The following is a 23,630-nucleotide window of genomic DNA, read 5'->3' on the forward strand; positions in this document are numbered from 1 at the left end:
ACTCAAAAGTCCAAAGTTCAACATCTCATCTAAATAACATCTAAATCAGTTATGGGTGAGACTTAAGGCACAATTCTACCTGAGACAAATTTCTCTCCAGTTGTGAACCTGTGAAATCAAACAAGTTATGTGCCTTCAAAATATAGTGGTGAGGCTGGGCATGGTGGCTCATATCTGTAATTCCAGCACTTTGGGAGGCCGAGGGCAGGCAGATCACCTGGGGTCAGGAGTTTGAGACCAGCCTGGCCAAGATGGTGAAACCTCATCTCTACCAAAAATACAAAAATTAGCTGGGCATGGTAGTGGGTGCCTGTAATCCCAGCTACTGCAGGAGAATCACTTGAACCCCAGGGACTGGAGGTTGCAGTGAGCTGAGATTGCGCCACTGCACTCCAGCCTGGGCAACAGACCGAGACTCTGGTTCAAAAAAAGCTGAGGATTTCAAATCTCCTCTTTTCTTTTGGAGCCTCACCAGAATCACCTACAATAGTCTATTCATGGGCAGGGTGCAATGGTTCATGCCTGTAATCCCAGCACTCTGGGAGGCCAAGGCTGGCGGATCACCTGAGGTCAGGAGTTTGAGACCAGCGTAGCTAACATGGCAAAATTCTGTCTCTACTAAAAATACAGAAATTAGCCAGTGTGGTGGTGCATACTTGTAATTCCAGCTACTCAGGAGGCGGAAACAGGAGACTTACTTGAGCCCAGGAGGCAGAGGCTGCAGTGAACAGAGATTGCATCACTGCACTCCAGCCTGGACGACAGAGCAGGACTCCATCTCAAAAAATAAAATAAAAAAATTGTCTGTTCAAGGCAAAACAGGGTTTTCTAGCCTGCACTTCAAAACCCTTCCAGCCTCTACCCATTACCTAATTCCCAAGCTTCCTCCATGTTGCAGGTATTTGTTAGAGTAGCACCCCAAATTATTGGTGCCAATTTTCTGTCTTAATCCATTTGAACTGCTATAACCGAATACTGCAGACTGAGGACTCATAAACAACAAATGTCTGTCTTCCAGTTCTGGAGGCCGGGAAGTCCCCAGCTGATCTCAGCATGGTCAGGTTCTGGTGAGGGCCCCCTTTCTCGCTCCACAGATGGCCATCATTTCATTGTGTTCTCACATGGTGGAATGGGCAGGGTCGCTCTCTGAGGTCTTCTTGATAAAGGCACCAATCCATTTATGAGGGATTTGCCCTTCTAACCTGATCATCTCCCTAATGTCCTACCTCTTAATGCCAGCAGCTTGGGGGCTAGCATTTGAACATGTGGAATTTGTGGAGAGGAGAACACAAAACCATTCAGCCCACAGCACTAGGGGAGTGGGGGATGAAGCTGGGGCTGAAGGAAGAGCCCACCGCAACATGTATGGGGAGACAGACTACCCCAGGGGCAGGCTCCAGGGCACACACCGCTTTGTAATTTCTGCTCTCAGATCCACCTCACCCCTATCTTGTTAGGCAGAATCCAAATGGTAGCTGCCTCGCTGGGTGGCCACGGATGTGGAAAAACAGGCCTTCCTACTCAGTGCTGGGGCAGCTGCACATCCTCTCCCATGGTGGGCTGCTGGGCAATGTCCATGAAGTTGCCAGCATGCTCACCCTTCAATGCAGAGATTCTACAGTTTATTTTGCACATGTGCAACATGAAGTCTATAAAAGCTGCTTCCCTGCAGCATTGATACAATAAACACTGAAAACCTTTACACACATCAACAAGATAGCTGATTAAGTAAGCTACACGACACCTCACCAGGGATGATCCTACGTGCATTAGAAAGAATGAAGGCCTCTGTGTACTGAGTAGGAATTCTCTTCAAAGTGTGTTGTGGCAGGAAAACACCTGTGCGGAGCGGAATCCAGATTGCCACCAAGCGCAGGGTGTCTGGGAGGTCAGGTTAGCTGCTTCTGAAGAGGGACATGGACTCTGGGGTTAGGTGTGGCAGGGAGATATTTTTCATGTACTTTGAATCATGGAACATGTGGATGTGTCAAAAAAACTAATTTCTATTATCTTGTTTTAGACAGGGTCTCGCTCTGTCGCCCAGGCTGGACGGCAGTGGCACAATCACTGCAGCCTCAATCTCCTGGGCTCAAGCAATCCTCCTGCTCAGTCTCCCAAGTAGCTGGGACTACATGTGTGAGCCACCACGCCTGGCTAATTTTTTATTTTTTGTAGAGACGGGGTCTTGCTGTTACCCAAGCTGGTCTCAAACTCTTGGGCTCAAGCACTTCTACAACCTCAGCCTCCCACAGCGCTGGGATTGCCAATGTGAGCCATGGTGTCTGGCCTAATTTTCATTTTCAAAATGATGGTATATCCATATAATACTAGGGAACCAGGAAAATAAAGCAGTCCTTTAAATAATTGGAAAGGACCACAAAATAAAATTTTTGCAGAAAAAAGAAAAGTAACTCATAGGACTTTTATATTACTAGTATCTATGTGAAAAGCAAAAACGGAACAGAATAATTTTTTAAACATATCTTGCATCTGCCTACCTTTCTGGAAAACTACCAGTTACTGTCAGATGGTTTCCCTGGGTGTTGGGGCCAGGCACCCACAACAGGGCTGGGAAGGAATGATTTTCTTTTTTTCTTTCGAGACATGCTCTTGCTCTGTCGCTCAGGCTGAAGTGCAGTGGTACAATCTTGGGTCACTGCAACCTCTGTTTTCCAAGTTCAAACGATTTTTGTGCCTCAGTCCCCTGAGTAGCTGAGACTATAGGCATTCATCACCATGACCAGCTACTTTTTTTCGTATTTTTAGTAGAGATGGGGTTTCACATGTTGGTAGGCTGGTCGGGAGCTCCTGAGCTCAAGTGTTTCAACCACCTCGGCCTCCCGAAGTGTTGGGATTACAGGTGTGAGCCTCCACACTCAGCCTTGACTAGTCTTTTTTTTTTTGTTTAAAAAAAGCAAAAACATAGAGGGCAGAGGGCATTTAAAGTAATCAATTTGGTGAAAAGTAAAAGAACGTTAATATAAAAAATAAACACCTCTGGAATCATTATACATAAATTGCACACGTGTTCCAGTGATCAGAGCTGACATGACCCACGCAGGACACACCACCTTCAAGGCCTCTAGATGTGCTGCACTGGGGAGCGCACAAGCCAGTGTGGTTCTCCCGCAGAACGTGCGCCTGAGTGTCACTGTGAGTCAAACCCCACCTGAGGGAAGGAAGCTGCATCACCCATCACGACACCCTCCTCTCAAGAACTCTCCCCAGCATGACGAACACTGAGAACCCAAGGAGGAAGCGTTAAGAGATGGGACAATGAAGTGAGAAGCAACGCTGCTGGGTCATGACTGTTTTAATGATAAATTTCTTATGGTTATTTAAGAGACTGTCCTTGTGTTTAGGAAATATGCTCCTTTGGCCTGAATAAGGGGTCACAAATGTCTGCATCTAACTGAAGATGTGGGGACAAACAGAATGAGGGGTTGGGGGAGGTAAGAAAGAGAGGGAGAGAAGGCCAGGCGCGGTGGCTCACGCCTGTAATCCCAGCACTTTGGGAGGCCGAGGCAGGTGGATCATGAGGTCAAGAGATCGAGACCATCCTGACCAACATGGTGAAACCCCGTCTCTACTAAAAATACAAAAAAATAGCCGGACGTAGTGGCACATGCCTGTAATCCCAGCTACATGGGAGGCTGAGACAGGAGGCGGAGGTTGTGGTGGGCCGAGAATGTGCCATTGCACTCCAGCCTGGGCAACAAGAGCGAAACTCCATCTCAAAAAAAAGAAAAAAAAAAAAAAGAGGGAAGGAATGGGGGAAAGTGAAGCAAAAGGCATTTGGAAGTCTCTGTACTATTTTTGCTATCTTCCCTAACTTTAAAATTAATTCCAAACAGAAAGTTTAAAATAAAAATAAAGAGAATACCTCAAAAATTCTGAATCTGAATCAGGGTTTTGGAACAAGGACTGTTGCCTGTACATATGAATCACCCAGGCATCTTGGTAAAAATTCTGACTCAGTAGGTCCAGGGGTGGAGCCTCGGTCAGAGGCTGTATCTGAATGAGCCCCCAAGTGGATCTGCTGCTAGGAAGAGGTCAGTGTGAAAAAGCCTGTCTTCCCAGGCTGTTCTGCGGCATGCAAAACAGGCCTCAAGAAGCCACGGGACTTCCTTACAAGGACTTGTGGGAGACAACTTGATATTTGTTCTTAAATGGAGAAAAAAATGGTAATTGCCACGGTTGACAAAAATATAAAAGAATCCAGCACTCTGACAAGACTTCGGGGAAGGGGTGTGTGTGTGCAGTGGGGGTTCCGAGGGAAAAACTGAGTGTACATTAACAGCAGATTTGGCTGCTTTTTTTTGAGCCTTGGTTAGGTGTTTGAGAATCTACTTGCTATGGTTTGAATGTGTCCCTCAAATTTCATGTGTCGGAAACTTAATCCCCAATGTGGCAGTATTGAAAGGTGTCGCCTTTAAGAGGCGATTAATGGGTTATCATGGGAGTGGAACTGGTGGCTTTGTAAGACGGGGAAGAGAGACTCCAGTAAACATGTCGGGACACTCAGTCCCCTCGCCATGTGATGCCCTGCACCCACCTGGGGACACCAAAGAGCCCCCACCAGCACAAAGGCTCTCACTGGATGGTGCCCATCCACCTCCATCTTCTCAGCCTCCATAACTATGAGAAGTAAATTTACTTTCTTTATAAATTACCGTTTCAGGTATTCTGTTATAAGCAACAGAACACTGACTAGACAGTCACGGTATCACAGAAGCAAACCCAAGTCCAGGGGCCAGGTGGGTAGACAGACAACACTCCAATCACCGACAGAATCCGACAGGCCTTTTTTGCAGGATACCCAGAGAGCTTTTAGAACCATAGGGACAAATGCTTCCATGTTGGGCAGAAGCATAAAAACAGAACACTGATCTACAGCAGGATCTTAATGAGGCACACAAAATGGCAGAGAAAAATCTAGAAGGAAGTTCATTAGGCCATTCATTCAGAGTCTTCTCACATGACCGTATGAGTGGTATCTTTTCACTTCCTAAAATTTGTTAATTTTTAACATGAGAAGGGATGAGGAAAATAGATAAACATGTCTATTTAAGATTAAATCTTCAGAGGAGCGTTTTCTAATTCCTCCCACTAAGTATAAATAAAAGCCCTGGACATTGCACATAAAATGAGCACAGGAAGACTCTGAGAGGTAGAGAGAGGGTGGCAGAATGGCCAGGGACCTTGGAACAGCATGTGCTAAGTTCACTGGTTTTTCTTTCCACCACATATTTCCCCGACTTGATGCCAAAGAAGCCAGCTACCCAGAAATGCTCATGACCAAAAAAACAAGCCCCAACAAAAGCCTGCTCTCACAGCCACTGGACCTGGAAAGGGGCAGCCCAGCAAAACAGATAATAACTGCTCTCACAGCCACTGGACCTGGAAGGGGGCAGCCCAGCAAAACAGATAATAACTGCTCTCACAGCCACTGGACCTGAAAGGGGCAGCCCAGCAAAACAGATAATAACTGCTCTCACAGCCACTGGACCTGGAAAGGGGCAGCCCAGCAAAACAGACAATAACTGCTCTCACAGCCACTGGACCTGGAAGGGGGCAGCCCAGCAAAACAGACAATAACTGCTCTCACAGCCACTGGACCTGGAAGGGGCAACCCAGCAAAACAGATAATAACTGCTCTGCTCCACTTCACACCGCAGAAGAAAACTGCCCTTTCCTACCAATACCAGCAGAGAATCAGTGGGGACCGCAGACTTTCACCCTTATCAGGGCGCAATGAGGTGGTCTCAGAGAAGGCCAAATAGGGAGCTGGGACCTCCATCGCTGCCGGCTGAAGCCCCTCCACCAACTCACCTGCAGAGACCATGTAGGGAGCTAACTCTCACTCCGACTCAGGTGTATGAGGAGCGCGCCCATTTTGGTGCCAGTGGAGATCAGAGGGAACCTGACGTTCTCTCGCCGGGTAATAACAAGTGGTGCACCCCCTGCCCTTCGCTTGCTGGAGCAACGTCAAAAACAACACAACACAGCCAACCGAAACCAGCTACCCCGAAGTTAAGGTCCAGAGTCTTATAACATCAAAATGTGCAGGCAGGAAATCACTCACCAAGAATTGGAAGGATCTGAAACCGAATGAAAAAAGATAACGAACAGATGCCAACCCTCAGGTGACAGACACCTTACAACTATCTGACAAAGAAGCTGTGATAAAACGCTTCAGTGAACAATTATAAGCACACTCGAAACAAATGAAAATACAGGAAGTGTCTGGAAAGACCCAGAACGTCCCAGCAAAGAAACAGAAAACACAGAAAATACCTGGAAATGTGAACAGTACAAACCACAATATGAAATAAGAAGCTCAGTGAATAGGCTCAGCTGAGGTGACAGAAGAAAGACTCAGTCAACTTGAAGATGGAAAAATAAAGTTATCCAGTCTGAACAACAGAGAGAATACTGGCTGAAAAAAATGAACAGAGTCTCAGGTACCTTTATAAATTACAGTTTCTAACAAGAGATCTAAAACCTGTGTCCTTAGCACCCTGGAAAGGAGAAAGGAAGAGGGACTAAAAAAGTACTCGAAAAATCTAGCTCAAGACTTCCCAAACTTGGAAAGAGACATAACCTAGAAATTTAAGAAGCTGAGCAAACTCTAAACAGGTTAATCTAAAGAAATCCATACCAAGACACAGTATAACTTAACTTCTGAAAACTGAAGACAAAAGAAGAAAAAATCTTAAAGGCAGCCAGAGTAAAACAATACCTTCCTTACAGGGAAAAATTCTAAAGAGCAGAATTCTCATCAGAAACCATGGAGGCCAGGAGGTAACATTATATTTTTCAAGTGCTGAAAGAAAACTGTCAACTGTGAATCTTTTTTTTTTTTTGAGACAGAGTTTCGCTCTTGTTACCCAGGCTGGAGTGCAATGGCGCGATCTCGGCTCACTGCAACCTCCGCCTCCTGGGTTCAGGCAATTCTCCTGTCTCAGCCTCCTGAGTAGCTGGGATTACAGGCACGCGCCACCGTGTCCAGCTAATTTTTTGTATTTTTAGTAGAGACGGGGTTTCACCATGTTGACCAGGATGGTCTCGATCTCTTGACCTCGTGATCCACCCGCCTTGGCCTCCCAAAGTGCTGGGATTACAGGCGTGAGCCACCACGCCCGGCCTGTGAATCTTTTATCTGGTGAAAACATCCTTCAGGAATGATGGGGAAATGAAGATTTACTAAGACCGGGAAAAAATAAGTAAGCCCATAACCAGCAGAGCTATCATAAAAGAATGGCTTAGGAAATACTGCAAACAAAAAGAAGGAACCTTGGAACCTAAGAAGAAAGAAAACGGTAAGCCAAAATATGGGTAATCAATAGGTTTTCTTTTTCCTTTTGAGTTTTCTAAGTAATGTTTGACAGTTGAAGCACAAATTATAACACTCTATGATGTGGTTCTGAATGTATGTGGAGGAAATATTTAACACAACTGCATTATAATAGGGGAAGAAGGGTGAAGGTATGTAAAAGGAGATGTATTATATTTCTTTCTTTCTCTCTTTTTTTTTTTTTTTGAGATGGGGTCTCACTCTGTCACCCAGGCTGGAGTGCAGTGACGCAATCACAGCTCACTGTGCAGCCACGACCTCTTGGGCTCAAGCAATCCTCCCACCTTGGCCTCTCGAAGTGCTGGGATTACAGGCATGAGCCATGGCGCCTGACCAAAGGAAATAAGTTTCTACACTTCACTCAAACTGATAAAATGACACCCAATAGATATGATAAGTTATGCATATATAATGTAAAACTTAGAATGACCACTAAAACAGCTATCCAACAATACACATACACTCAACACTACACTAGGTAAATCGAAATGGAATTCATCAACACGTTCAAGTAGCCCAGAGAAAAACAGGAAAAAGGAAACAGAGAAACAAAAAGAGCCAGAAAAATGGAAAGACAGACTTAAGCCCTAACATATCAGTAATGACATTAAATACAAATGGTCTAGACACATCAATTAAAACACAGCAACTGGCAGAGTAGATTAGAAAACATTATCCAAATATATACTATCTAGGCCGGGGCAGTGGCTCATGCCTGTAATCCCAGCACTTTGGGAGGGTGAGGTGGGCAGATTACCTGAAGTCAGGAGTTCAAGACTAGTCTGGTCAACATGGTGAAACTCATCTCTACTAGAAATACAAAAATTAGCTGTGAGTGGTGGCATGTGCCCGCAGTCACAGCTACTTGGAAGACAGAGGCAGGAGAACTGCTTGAACCCAGGAGGCGGAGGTTGCAGTGAGCTGAGATTGCAGCACTGCACTCCAGCCTGGGCAAGAGTGAGACTCCATCTCAAACACACAAAACAAAAGAAAACAGCAAATGTATACTATCTAAAAGTAACTCACTTCAAATATAATAATATAAGCAGGTTGATTGCAAAAGGATGGAATAATATGCAATTATTGATCAAAAGAAAGAAGCTATATTAAGATATATCAGATAGGGTAGACTACAGAGCAAAAAACATTACCAGAGAAAGAAAGGGACACTACATCATGATAAAAGCGTCGTTCCACCTACAAGACATTGCAGTCCTGAATGCCTATGTGCTAAACCAGAGGGTGGCGAGCTTCCGGCTCTGTTTGCTTCTGTTGCCTTTTTCCTATTTTTGTCTGGGCTACTTGAACATTTTGTAGAGTTCCATTTTGATCCACCTAGTGTGGTGTTGAGTGTATGTATATTTTTGTATAGCTCTTTTAGCGTTTATTCTAAGTATTACAAGACTCCATTTGTATTTAATGTCATTACTGATGTGTTAGGGCTTAAGTCTGTCTTCGTATTTTTCTGATCCTGTTTTTGCTTCTGTTTCCTTTTTCCTATTTTTCCCTGGGTTACTTGATAGAACTGATACACCTGAAAGGAAATATACAAAAATCATCTTGTATATACTCAGAAACTTCAGCAATCCTCACTCCTCTCTCCAAAGCTGATAGAACAATCAATTACACAGAAAATAAGCGAGGATATAAAAGAACTCAATAACACTATCAACTAACATAATCCTATCGACATTCATGGAACACTTCACTCAAAATAATAGCAGAATATATGTTCTTTTCAAATGTCCACAGGACATATACTAACACAGAACATATACTGGGTCATCAAAATCCTGGAAGAAGAGAGACATGCCTCAAAAACTTTTTAAAACAATTGAAATCATACAGTGTGTCCTCTGATTACCATAGAATCAAACTAGGTTTGACTGATACCTATGAAACTAGATATCAATAACAGAAAAATAACAGGAAAGTCTGCACATCCTTGGAAATTAAACACCACCTTTCTAAATAATTCTTGAGACAAAGAGGAAGGCACAATGGAAAATTTAAAACACACTGAAACGAATAAAAATTCATTTCACTACTCAGGAGGCTAAGGGTATCATCACTTGGGCCCAGGATGTGGAGGCTGCAGTGAGCCAAGACTGCACCATTGCACTCCAGCCTGGGCGACAGACCAAGACGCTGTCTCAAAAACAAAACAAAACAGTTTAAATCTAACAAATCATGTACGGAAATTGTATGCAGATAACTACGTAACACTGATAAAAGAAACCGAATAAATAAATAAATGAAGCGGAATACCACACTCACAGATAGAAATTCACATTTACTATCAAGTTAGTAAAGACGCCAATGACCCCCAAATTTACACAGGTTTAACTCCTATCAAAATCTCAGCAAGACTTTTCATAGATACAAACAAGATTATTCTAAAATTCATACAGAAAGGCAAAGGGACTAAAATAGCTAAAATAATTTTGGAGAATAATAAAATGGTAGGAATTATTGAGCACAATTTTAAGACTTACTATATAGTTACAGTAGTCAAAACTGTATAATATTAGTGGAGGGAGAGATATAAAAATAAATGGATCATAACAAAGAATCCAAGAATAGACTTATACAAATATGCCCAATTGATTTTCGATGAAGGTGAAAAGGCAGGCTGGGCATGGTGGTTCACACCTGTAATCCCAGCACTTTTGAGAGGCTGAGGTGGGAGGATTGCTTGAGCCCAGGAGTTGAAGACCAGCCTGGGCAACATAGCAAGACCCAGTCTCACAAAAAAACAAAACATTAGCCAGGTGTGCTGGCACACATCTGTAGTCCTGACTACTCGGAAGGCCGAGGCAGGAGAACGGCTTGAGCCCAGGAGGTCCAGGCGGCAAGGCTGATGTGCACCACTGCACTTTGGCCTGGGAGACAGAGCAAGATCACGTTTCAAAAAACAAGGAAAGAGCGGTAGAAAAGCAATTTGAGGAAAGATGACCTTTCCAACCAACGTACCGGAACCCTGGTGATGGACGTCCACTGGTAAAACATGAACCTCAATCTACATCGCACATTGTAGACAGAAATTATAGATCAGGGCTTAAAAGCAAATGGACTACAGATAATGGACCTAAATGTAAAGTGTATAATTACAATTTTTAGAAGAAAACAGGAAAACATCTTTGCAATCTAGATTAAGCAAAGAGAGTTTAGACTTTACACCAAAAACCCAACCCTTAAAAGAAAAAATGACAAATTAGACTTAATCCAAATTTAAAATGTTTGCTCTGCTAACGACCCCATGAAGGGGATAGAAAGACAAACTACGTGAATTGTGGTGATTACCAGAGGCTGGGGAGCGGCGACGGGGCGAAGAGAGCTTGGTTAATGGGAGGAAACATACTGTTAGATAGAAGAAGACAGAAGACAAGCTCTAGTGTTCAATAGCACAACAGAACGTCTACAGTTAACAAAAATTTACTGTATACTTCATTTCTTTTTTTTTTTTTTTTTTTTTTTTTTTTTTTTTTTTTTTTTTTTGAGACGGAGTTTTGCTCTTGTTACCCAGGCTGGAGTGCAATGGCACAATCTTGGTTCACCGCAACCTCCGCCTCCTGGGTTCAGGCAATTCTCCTGCCTCAGTCCCGAGTAGCTGGGACTGCAGGCACACGCCACCATGCCCAGCTAATTTTTTGTATTTTTAGTAGAGACGGGGTTTCACCATGTTGACCAGGATGGTCTCGATCTCTTGACCTCGTGATCCACCCGCCTCGGCCGCCCAAAGTGCTGGGATTATAGGCGTGAGCCACCGCGCCCGGCCTTACTGTATACTTCAAAACAGAAGAGAAGATGTGGAATGTACCCAACACCAAGAAATGATAAATGAGGTGATCAATATCCCAATTACCCTGATTTGATAATTACACATTGTGTGCTTATATCAAAATATCACATGCACCCCATAAATATGTACAACTACTATATAGCGATTAAAAATTTTCAAATACTAAATTACATCCTCTGACCACCCCCACAAAAAAAGACTACATAGTGGGAGAAAATATTTGCCAAACACATATCCAGCAAAGTACTAGTGTCTAGAAGTTGTAAAGATCTCTCAAAACTCAACAGTAAAAAAGCAAAATGGTTTAGAACACAGACAAAAGTTATGAAGAGCCACTTCATAGAAGAGAATGTAAAGATGGCACATAAGCACACGAAAAGATGTTCAACATCATTAGCCATTACAGAAACACAAATTTAAACCATAATGAAATACCACTGCACACCTATAAGAACGGTTAAAATAAAAAAAAAACCAGACAATACCACATCTTGGTAAGTTTTGGAGAATGTAGATTACTCATTGACATGGTTTGGCTGTGTCCCCACCCAAATCTCATCTTGAATTCCCACATGTTGTGGGAGGGACCAGGTGGGAGGTAACTGAATCATGGGGGCAGGTCTTTCCTGTGCTGTTCTCATGATAGTGAATAAGTATCACGAGATCTGATGGTTTCATAAGGGGGAGTTTCCCTGCACAAACTCTCTTGTCTGCTGCCATATGAGACATGCTTTTCACTTTCTGCCATGATTGTGAGACCTCCCTAGTCACATGGAACTGTAAGTCCATTAAATCTCTTTCTTTTGTAAATTGCCCAGTCTCAGGTATGTCTTCATCAGCAGCATAAAAACAGACTAATCCACTCATACATTGCTGGTGGGAATGTAAACGACACAGCCACTCTGGGAAGGACAGAGTAGTTTCTTTTAAAACTAAATATGTACTTACCAACAACTGCATACCTGGCCATTTATCCCAGAGAAATGAAAACTGATATGCACATAAAAACCTGCATGCAAATATTTATAGCAGGTTTATGCAATAATGACCCCAAACTGGAAACAACCCAGATGTTCCTCAACCAGTGAATGGTTAAACAAACTGTTGGACTTCCACGCCATGGAATACTAGTTGGCAATGAAAAGTGACGGACTAGTAACACATGCAACAACCTGAACGAAGCTCTACAGAATTACGCTGAATTAAAACAGCCAATCCCCAAAGGTTACATACGATATGAATCCATTGATATAACATTCTTGAAATGAAATGACATTATAGAGATGAAGAACAGATCAGTGGTTGCCAGAGGCTGAAGAGTGGGTGAGAGTAGGGAAGAAATGAGTGTGGACATTAGGTAACAGGAGGTATCCTTCTGGTGAAGCACCTACTCTATCAGTGTCAATGTATCAGTGTCAATAATCTGGGTGTGATACTGTATTAGATTTTTACAGCATAGATTTTTATGCTGTATTTTACCACTGAGTGTTAAAAAAGTTCACAGGATCTCTGTGTTATTTCTCATAATGGCATGTGAATCAACAATTATGTAAAAATAAAGTTAATTTAAAAAGAAAAACAAAACTTTATGTGTACCATGTTCATAACAGCCTTATTCACAACAGCCAAAATGTGGAAGTAACGCAAATTTCTATCAACAGATGAATGGATAAAAATGTGATATGTACACACGTAGAGTATTATTCAACCTTAAAAAGGAAGGAAATTATGACACATACTACAACATAGATGAACCTGAGAACATTATGCTGAGTGAAATAAACCAGTCACAAAAAGGCAAACAGTGCATAATTCCACTTATATGAGGTATTTATAGTCACATTAATAGGGACTAAAAGTAGAATGGAGGTTGCCAGAGGCTGAGGGGAAGGGTAAATGGTGAGTTATTATTTAATATATAAGGAATTTCAGTTTGGGAAGATGAAAAAGTTCTACAGATTAGATGTACAACAGTGTAAATGTACTTAACACCACTGAACTGCATACTTAAAGCTATATGTGTTTCACCACAATTAAAACTAAAAATTAAAAACACTTACAAACAAGACATTCATGATGGTGACTTTTAGTGCACTGGGCAGAAGCCATCAGAGTAATTAAACAGCGCTGACTTATCGAAATCTCTGTACTGGGCTCGCCATGGCATTTACTAGGTACTACAGGAATTGAAAGCTGAGAACCAAAGCTCATTAGGCACTGAATTAACAGCGCCCCCTCGTGTTATTCTGGTTAAAGGTGCCAACTTTTAATAAGAAATACCAGTTTTAGCTCCTTTGTGTTTGGGAATGGTCACAGTACGTAGTAGATGCTGACATGTATGTGTTGAGCGTCAGAGTACAAGGGTGTGTGCCACAGCTTTGGTGGGCAAAAGCAAGTTATGGAACTGGGTAACCTGGCTAACTCTTTCCCATCCTTAGCCCTTCCTTCTCCAAGATCAAAGTCACGTCAGCCGGGCACAGTGGCTCATGCCTGTAATCCCAGCACTTCGGGAGGCTAAGGCAGGAGGATCACTTGAGGTCAGGAGTTTGAGACTAGCCTAGGCAACATAGTGAGATCCTGTCTCTACAAAAAATTACAAAACTTAGCTGGGTGTAGTGTCATGCACCTGTAGTCCCAGCTGCTCAGGAGACCGAAGTGGGAGGATCGCTTGTGCTCAGGAGTTTGAGGCTACAGTGAGCAATGATTGTGCCACTGCACTGAAGTTTAGGTGACAAGGCAAGACCCTATCTCTAAAAATAAAAATAAAATAAAGTCATGTCGAATGAACTGTGTCAGAAAGCAAACTGCTCAGCTTCCTACATTCTGCTGAGACGCAATCATAGTGTGTCTACTGTTTTTCACGGTTTTCTTTCTATTGGTAAGGAGCAACTCAACAAAAGCAGAATGGCACCTCCTGTTCCCATGGGAGGGGATGATGTTGACAGAACTAAATATCACGCCAGCCAGTGGAAAGTGTCAGGAGGGAAAATGAAGGCGATACGGCCAGAAAGCACGGCCAAGGCAGCAACTGGGCTACAAAGAGTGAGTAAGATCAGCTCCTGGACCAGCCCCAGCCCTGACTGACTCCTCAGCACCCGAATAAGCAAGTGTTAGACGGAAACACAAACGAGAACATTTGAGGGGATTCTGGAATGACTCACCCCATCGATCTGTGACAGGACTGAAATCACCTGCGCTTTCTTCCCTCCACTTCCTAACACTTCTAACATATAACTATTGCTGTGACAATTATTACATTTTTTGAAAAATTCTCTGTAAAATAAAAGAGCAGAGAGACCTCCTTTTTCACAAGAGGGGAACTCAGAGATAGGGAGAGGCCCATCAGTGGGAACTTGTGGGCCTTTGTTTCCTGCTGTTGTCTGCACAAAACTTCCTGAAGGTGCCCTGATGACAGTCAACCCAGTGAGCGGCTGGGACTAGAAGAGCCGGTGGAGAAATAGGGTGTCTCTTAAGCCCACACTCTGTCTATTTTAGCCTCTCTGGGCCGGGACTGAACATCCTGTGTGGCAGTTGGAAAGCTGGCTGGGGTCCTAGGAAAGCTGCCCTGTAGCCTACAGAGAGGTAAACACGGGATTTTCAAGGACTCCTGTAGAAAGCACTCACCGGGGGTAGCTGCAGGGTGGTCACCACCTGCTGGGTGTCTCGTACATTCTCTTCCTGAAGAAGGAAAGCATCTTGCAGAACTGAAAGAGATCAGAAAAGCGTGTCCCAAAGGGGGCCAGGGCCAGGCCTGGTGCCACCTCCTGAGCTTCCTGGGGCTCTTCACTTCGGTTTTGGTAGCCAAGAAAATCACAAGAGAGGCACCAAGAGGGAGCTATTTCATGGTGCTTTTCATAAAACCCCAGGCTCTGTTCTTACCCGTAAAATGAGGATCACAAAATGATGTACATGAAAAGCAGTCTGTAACTACTAAGATTGCTGCGTCTTTGTTTTCAGATGTAATAAAGGGGCTGTAACCGAGTGCGCCTGGCTGAGTTCATGAAAGCACAGTCAATTGCATTAACTCTTTCACTTTGGGTAAGTACCCAGACCTCAGCACTGTCATCCAAAATATGGAAAAATAAAGGTTAAAACTCTACAGAGTTCAGCCGTGGGAGGTGATGCATGCCTGTAATTTGAGCTAATCCTATTCTGGGAACTGAGGTGGGAGAATCACTTGAGCCCAGGAGTTCCAGACCAGCATGGACAACACAGAGAGTATTTTTCTCTTAAAAAGAAAAAAAAAGCAGCAGCAGAAAAAGAAGAAAAAGCTACAGAGTTGAGGAATCTATAAGGACTGTTAGGGTGTGGATGTGGCGGCTCATGCCTATAATCCTAGCACTTTGGGAAGCCAAGAGGTGGGAGGATTGCTTAAGCTAAGGAGTTCGAGACCAGCCTGGGCAACACAGCGAGACCTCATCTCTACTAAAAATCAAAAAACTGGGAAGCTGAAGCAGAAGGATTGCTTGAGCCCGAGAGATTGAGGCTGCAGTGAGCCACAGCTGCACCACTGCACTCCTGCCTGGGCGACAGAACATGACTCTGTCTCAAAAGAAAAGAAAAGGTAAGGGCTGTTGGCAATCAGAATTACTGTGGAACTCCATAAAAGAGAAGGAAAATCCTGTCATTAGTGACAACATGGATGAACCTGAAGGACATGCTAGAAGCAATAAGCCAGGCACAGAAACAGAAATAGTGCATGTTCTCACTCAAAGGTGGACTCTAAACAAGTTCAACTCAGAAGCAGAGAGCAGAGCGCTGGCTGTCAGAGGGTAGGGAATGGAAGGACTGGGGGGACACTGGCCAAAGGGTGCACAATTTCAATTACACGAGAGGAGTAAGTTCAGGAGTCCTGTTGTACAACATGGTGACTATAGGCAGTAACAATGCACCATGTACTTGAAGACTGCTTAGAGAGTAGATATGAAGTATTTTCACCATACACACAAAAAGGATGGGTATATGAGGTAACACATTATATTAATTAGCTTTAATTTCTTTTTAAGAGACTAGTCTCACTATGTTGCCTAGGCTGGAACAGAACTCCTGAGCTCAAGGGATCCTCCCATCTCAGCCTCCTGAGTAGCTGGAACTACAGGTGTGCCACCATGCCTAGCTAATTAGCTTGATTTAGTCACTTCACAATGTGTATAGCTATCAAAGCATCACACTGCACACCGTAAATACATACAATTTTTTGTCAATCTCAAAACAGGAATTAAACAAAAAAGAAAAACTGTTATCACTGTAGGTACTGTGAAAAAGCATTTGGCACAGTACCCTACAGACCCTCATACGAAGTGCTGAGTGTGGCTTTGGGACCACCTCACCGGCCCGCCAGGGACTCTGCCACTTTCTGTCCTGTGACTGGAAACTACACCTTGCTCAGGCTTCTGCAATGAGCCACATCCCCTGCCAACAGTACAGCCATGTAAAAATGAGCTCTGTGTTTCAAAAGGTACTCCTTCTCAGAGTAAGACTTGGAGAGCTGTGCTACAGTCTACTGGTTAATGCTAGATCACATGTGAAGTCATTGCCAAAGCAAACCCCAGAAGCCAGTGTCTCTGACCTTTCAGACCTGGATACAAAGCCTTCAGGAACGGCAGCTGCAGGAGTGGCTATGTGGAGCTAAGGCCTGGGGCAGGAACCCATGCAGATGGCAGTGCCATTCTAGGGGTCTCCGTGCAAGGCAGCCTCTTCCCAGTGTCCGAAGGGAAGCTCAGGCTGGACGGGTGTAGATTTGAGGAGGTGGTATTTCTTGTGTGTATGTTCTATTTTAAGTTTTTATCTTCATCTTTATTTAACTTCTTTTTACCTCCCAGTTTTATTGAGGTATAACGGACAAAAACTGTATATATTTTGCGTATAAAAATTCTACAATGTGATAAGTAAACATTGTGAAATGATTAAACTAATTAACAAACCTACACTTCATGTATTTTTGTGATGAGAACATTTCTTACTTACTTTCTTAGCAATTTTCAAGTATAAGATGCATTGTTTTTAATCACCATCACCATGCTGTACCATCGATCTCCAGAATTTATTCATCTTATCTAATGGAAACTTTGTACTCTTTGACCAACATGTCCTAGAGGGGGTATTTTATTTTGTAGAGGTGGGTCCTCAATATGTTGCCCAGGTTGGTCTCAAACTCCTGGCCTCAAGCGATTCTTCGGCTTTAGCCCCCTGCGTAGCTGGAAGCACAGGTGAGAGCCGCCGAGCCTGGCTAGGAGGTGGTGTTTTAATTCTGCTCCCTCACACCTGCCACCTTCTGGGACATGTAGACATCCTAGATATGTGTACATATATGAACACACAGCCCCGCCCTACTTCAGAGAGTTGCAGTCCCACACAGAATCTAGCTTTTGGGGAAGACCTTCAAGATGAGGAGCTAGGCAGCTCTGACGGGTAGTGCATTCCAGTCGGAAACTGTCCTAATAGTTAAGGTTTTCCTGACTGCTAACTCTCATCACATCTACTTTGCCTGCTCATTATTGCTCATGGAAATGGGACAGCTGGCCCTGTTGTCCCAAAGGCCACCTGTGTTGCTGGCTTACCTCAGAACTTTATCAAGAAGCAACTGCACAGGCTGTTGTGGTTCCTGAAACTCCTTCCCCTCCTCCACTGTGCCTTCCCAGACCCCATTACAAGGCCTCTCACAGCCCCCGACTTCCTGCATAACCCAAGCTACTTGCACATGCACTGCTGATGTGGGTGACTGGCTGCTTCCCTCGTGCCTGCTGTTATGGGGCTAGGTTATGCCCCTCTCAAATTCCTGTGCTGAAGCCCTAACCCTTAGGTTCCTCAGAATGTGACTGTAGTTGCAGACAGGGTCTTTAAAGAGGTAATTAAGAGAAAATCAGGCCATACTGGTGGACCCTAATCCAATATGACTGGTGTACTTATAAGAGGAGATTAAGACACAGACACACACAGAGGAAAGACCATGTAAAGATACCCAGAGAGAGACGGTGTCTATTACACCTGCTCTGCAAACTTTTAGTGTAAACATCTTCTTCTTCCTTTCCCTGAAAGAAAACTGCCCGTCATCCAGAGTCCTGGCACAAAGCTTGTTGTCAGCTTTCAGGGCTGGTTATTCATAGGTTTTTACGGGTCCCAAGGAGAGCCAGTGGCATAAGAGACTTCCCCTCCTAGCTCCTTCTTTTTTTCTTTTCTGAGACGGAGTTTCACTGTTTTTTCCCAGGCTGGAGTGCAATGACGTGATCTCAGCTCACTGCAACCTCCGCCTCCCGAGTTCAAACGATTCTCCTGCCTCAGCCTCCCAAGCAGCTGTAATTACAGGCATGTACACCACCACGCATGGCTAATTTTGTATTTTTAACATGTATGTTTCACCATGTTGGCCAGGCTGGTTTCAAACTCCTGACCTCAGGTCATCCGCCCACCTCAGCCTCCCAAAATGCTGGGATTACAGGGATGAGCCACCATGCCCGGCCCCTAGGTCCTTCTAAATGTCTATCTGCAAACTTCTCTTAGTATTAGCATCAGACCTGTCTACAAGCCAAGGAGGGAACCTTCTGAAGAACCCAAGGTTGCTGATATTTTGGCTTCAGACTTCCAGCCTCCTGAACTGTGACAGAATACATTTCTGTTACATAAGCCATCCAGTCTGTGGTACTTTGTTATGGTAGCAAATATCACACCAATCTTGACTTTTAGCAACAAGAGGCAGAAGAGTTTATGTGATTTGTACAGAAGTCACCATAGTTTTTCCACACAAAATTTCCACAAAATTTAATAGGCATTTTGGTTTTATTACTGAAAAGTTTAGCATAAGGCCAAACTTGACTTCTGTGAATCATCAGAAAGCACCCCCGGCCCCCAGACACTTTTTTTCCATTGTACCTATAGAGCACTGTGGCAAAAGAAACCCATGTGCCCAACTTCCTTCAAGCCAAGGGCGCCAGTTTCCCATGACAAGTACTTCAAGCTAAATTTTGGGCACCTCAGAAGTTGCGCTCAACCTTTTACAGGTTGTATCTCATTTAATCTTCCAAAAACCCCAAGGGTAATTACCATCTCTGTTGGGCAGAGGAAGAAACCAAGGCTTTCAGAGTTGAGAAGTACGGCTCGGGTCATACCCAAAGATTCAGCTCTAAGCCTATGTGATGACAAACTACCTTCCTGTGGCCACCGTGCACTCTGTACACACACTCACACCATGTCTAGCTGACGTTCTGGCCCCACACAGTAGATTCCACCCTATGTCCTCCAAAATCTTTTTCTATCTCTTTGCAGCATCACAATGATTCTGTAGACAGGAGTTGTTTAGCCAAGGAAACAGGTTCCAAGAGACAGGAAGAGATGGCCATGCTCAGTTCATGCGGCAAGCCCTAGCTGTACACTGGCAGGGCCTAGCTGTCATCTAGCTGACAGATCCTGCAGAGATGCACCCTCAAAGAGATGAGAGGGCACAACCTCACAACACCCACTGCAGAAGAGTTCCCTCTGAGAGGATCCAGAACCCCGAAGAGGACAAACATGCTGATGAGGTTCTCATTTAATTGCTCTAGGAAGGGACTCAGACCCTGGTAGCAGCTCACAAATAGGAGAAAACTGCTGATGTAAAAGCCATCAGCTTAACAAAAACCACACCCAGTGCACAGTATGGGGTATGCACTCCCCCAGACCACCCCTCCTACACACCCCTGGGCTGCATACCTGGGTCCCCGCTGAGCTGGCTCGGTGGTCTGCCTGGGAGCCCCAGGCACTGTGCCAGGGCCATGGGCTGGGCATCCTGGCTCTTTGCAAGGTCGCTGTGGGGTTCTACCGGCAGCTGTTCCTGCTCCTGGTCCAGAGGGCTGTCCCCATCATCAATCACCACAGGGTCTTCACAGTGCTTGAGCTGTAATCCCAGAGAGAGCTTTTCAGAGCTAGGTGAAGAGGTCCCATCCCTCCCTGGGTCTGGTGACCATCCACTCCACAGTGGACCACCAAAGGCTTAACTTAGGCCTTGGACTGGGCAGTAAAGGGGGATGACACTATCATGCCCAAATTAGAGCCTTCAGGGAGTAAAACTTGCTTTCTTTCTTTCTTTTCTTTTTTTTTTTTTTGAGGCGGAGTTTCGCTGTTGTTACCCAGACTAGAGTGCAATGGCGTGATCTCGGCTCACCGCAACCTCCGCCTCCTGGGTTCAAGCGATTCTCCTGCCTCAGCCTCCTGAGTAGCTGGGATTACAGGCGCGCACCACCATGCCCAGCTAATTTTTTTGTATTTTTAGTAGAGACGGGGTTTCATCTTGTTGACCAGGATGGTCTCGATCCCTTGACCTCGTGATCCACCCGCCTCGGCCTCCCAAAGTGCTGGGATTATAGGCGTGAGAAAACTTGCTTTCTTAGGAAACTCTAGTCTGGGCCTAACCAAAGTACATGGCTCTAGATGGAACTCCTCGCTCCCCATGCAGATGCATGACCCAGCCAAAGTGTCTGAACACCAGCTCTCTCCCGGTGCCAGCCCCATGCCTTCTACTCACCCACTGCCAGGGTCTCCCCGGCTCCCGTTCCAGTGCCTCCACTGCGGCCACAGCCTGCTCCCCGCTCTCAGGCTCCTGGGCCCGCACCCAGCTCTGGATCTCCCGGGGCAGGATGGCCAGGAATTGCTCCAGCACCAGCAGCTCCAGAATCTGCTCCTTGGTGTGCCTCTCTGGCCGCAGCCAGCCCCGGCACAGGTCCCAGAGGCGTTGCAGGGCCTCCCGGGGGCCTGCCGCCTCCTGGTAGCGGAAACGGCGGAAGAGGCGCCGAGAGGACTCGGGGCTGGGAAGCTCCCCCTGGGGGCTAGGGTTCTCTCCCGGTGGGCTCCTCATTTTCCTGGGCTCCTCACTTTCCTTCGGAGCCAAGACTCGGGGGCACAGGGCTGTGGGCATGATGGGATTTGATGGGGGTCAGCGGCAGAAGACGACCCTATTTCCAAACAGAAATCACTGGCTTCAGTGTTCTGGTCTCCTGCGGTCGTTTCTAGGGGATAGTGACAAGGAAACTGTCAACGCCCTCAGATACCAGCCCTCTGGAGAAGCCCTGGGAAATGTAGGGAGTGTTGGTGTGGCTGGGCTTTACACACAGGATGAAACAGACAGAAAGATGCCCTCTCCTCCCCCACCCCCAACAGTACCATTAAGTGTGGGTTCCCGTAAGTCAGTGACTGGGTGAACAAGGCTGGAAATCTGGGAGAAAAGTGGTGGCATTTCAACGTGACACTGGTGCTTTGAGCATCCCAGGAAACCAACAGTGCCACATGCAGATTAATCAAGACTCTCTGGTACCTTGAGTGGCTGGGTCCTCCTGGAGAGACCTGAGACAGGCAGGCCAAGCAGGCCACTATCTTGAAGGTTTGGAGCTGAAGTCTCTGTTCTTGCTCTTAAGACCTTTACAAATAGAGCTGGGAAGACAAAGACAGACATGCACTGGATGAGCCTTCAAAAGCACATCCAGGAATAGAAAATCCACCCTGCTGGTGGCGGAGGGCTGATGGACAACCCAGCCGGAATCAGGTTTGCCCAGCAGAGCCTGCTATGGGAGGCAGGGGATGAAGCACAGGTAAGAAAACACGCAGAGACAGGGAAACCACACGAGGCAGCCACAACACGGCATTCAGAAATCTCGCTGGCTTCACATAAGCCTTCCGCCAACTCTCTGGAGCATCTCAGAACACCTACACCTTCATCACATACTTAGATGCCTTGACCTTCAACCTCGCCTCCATTCTCTTCTCTATCCTTGCCATCCTCAAAGCACATTCCAGGCAATGGCACACCCTTCTTTAAGAGCGGGTCGGTCACCGCATAGCTCAGCCCTCATCGAACCCCCAGACACTGCAGCTACCCCAGCCGCAAGGTGGGGCTCAGGGATGTTCACACCTCCCAGCTGTCGTGCAGACAGCTAGCCGACACACGCAGGATGCCAAAAGATCAGCACCCAGCGTGCCTGGCTGGTGTCCACGATCCCCACTTGAGAACACGGGGCCCGGAAAGGCACCTGCGGACACTCACGGTGCCCTTCTCTGCCATCGGGCCTCCGTGATCCTTGGGCACTGCCAGGAGCCTGCCACGCCCCCACGTGCATGAGGTCGTCCAGCGTGGCGGGTCTCAACCTCCAACAGCTCACAGGTGGGAAGGGGGCTCGGGCCTCACTCCCGTGTCACAGGAAGGCAGGCGATGGCAGAAAAGCTACCAGACAACTGAGTGGTCCAGAAAAACCCAGTCCTCGGAATCTCTGCTTTCCGAAGTAACAGCCTGTGCAGAAACGCGCGTGGGGGCGGCGGGCTGGACGCCCGATCGCGCTCCCGGCCCCGGGTTCCCTTCCAGGAGGCTCCGGCCCCGCCCGCCCAGCTCGGCGGCCCCCGCGGCGCCCATCACACACCTGCGGCGCCCGGGACCACTCGCGGCCGCCCCCCGCGCACCGGCGCCCACCCGGGCCGCCAGCTCCCGCGGCGGGCTCCCACTCGGGTCGTCTCCGACCAGACGGCCGCGTCCGTCTTTGTCGCGGCGGCGCCCGGCGCGTGGGAGGCTCGGAGGAGACGCCTGATGAATGAACTAACGTTAGCGAGTCGGAGGAGGGCCCCACGGGGCGGAGCGCGCTCGCCGCTGCCGGCGCAGGAGGACGGGGCAGCCCCGGCAGAAGGGAAGGAGCAGGTCTCCGCGGCCGGGCCAGGGCCCGCGCCCCGCTCCCCTCACGCCTCGCCGGGCCCGCTCCTCACCTCACAGCCGCCCGCTCCCTCGCGGCGCGCGGCCGAAAGCCCTCCCGCGGCGGCGGAAGTCCAGCGCGGCCCTCCGCATCCTCCCGGCGCGCCCTGCCCGGCGGACTTGCTGAGGCGCGGTCTCCGCCGGCGCCCGGCTCCTCTCCCGGCGCGTCCGCACCGCGTCTCTCGCTCATCCGGAAAGCCGCGGCTCGGCTCGGGGCAAATGGAGGCACCTGAAAGACAATCGTGCCGCTCTGGCCGCCGCCCGCACCTTCCCGAGCGCCGGGTCCGGGCTGCGGAGGGCGGGGCGGGGCCGGCCCGGGGCCCGGGCGCACTCACCGCCGCGGCGCGTCCCTGTTGGCGGGCGGCGCAGGCCGTTCGCCGCCGGAGCCCGCCGGACGCCGCGGAGAGGAAAGGCCGGAGCCCTCGGGCTCCCTCCCCTGGGACACTTCCTGCTCCGCTCTAGGACCGGGGAGGTCTCCGCATCTCAGTGGTTCGCTCCTCCGCCCCCGGCCGAGGTGTGCGGTGGGGGTGACACCCGACACCCCCGGCCCGCCCCGCTCTGCGCGCGCCCAGGCCTGGCCTCCGGGCCGGGGGCTTTGTGGGTCAGCCACGTCGCCGCGCCCGGGCCTCCCCGCGGGCCCGCCAGGGGGAGGCGCTCGGAGGCGGGAGGCCGAGGCGTCGGGGCGCGGCGGGGGCTGCGGGGGCGCTCGCGGGGGCGGCCGCGGGTCCGGAAGGGCGGCCCGGGGGCTCTTTGCTCTCTGGACACGCGGG

At 47.2% G+C, this 23,630-nt stretch overlaps 1 protein-coding gene across 6 annotated transcripts in view; it reads right to left on the reverse strand.

The window, feature by feature from the left end:
- ZNF496 (zinc finger protein 496) overlaps positions 1 to 22,896 on the reverse strand; it is a 36,943-nt gene extending 14,047 nt beyond the window's left edge. For 2 of the 6 annotated variants that reach the window (XM_064383706.1, XM_064383707.1), the window contains exons 1-4: positions 21,442 to 22,152; positions 20,656 to 21,136; positions 19,845 to 20,028; positions 14,784 to 14,863 (exon numbers count right to left, since the gene is read on the reverse strand). In XM_064383706.1, coding sequence (XP_064239776.1) covers positions 14,784 to 14,863; positions 19,845 to 20,028; positions 20,656 to 21,045 — 654 coding nt within the window. In that variant the 5' untranslated portion in view covers positions 21,046 to 21,136; positions 21,442 to 22,152. The other 4 variants (XM_012472703.3, XM_064383705.1, XM_012472704.3 and 1 more) reach the window with 4 other exon arrangements.
- Positions 22,897 to 23,630: the final 734 nt, after the last annotated feature.

The sequence above is a fragment of the Aotus nancymaae genome, unplaced genomic scaffold (genome assembly GCF_030222135.1).
Source record: "Aotus nancymaae isolate 86718 unplaced genomic scaffold, 86718_ANA_hifiasm-v0.15.2.pri h1tg000032l_1, whole genome shotgun sequence".
Classification (NCBI taxonomy): Eukaryota; Metazoa; Chordata; class Mammalia; order Primates; family Aotidae; genus Aotus; species Aotus nancymaae.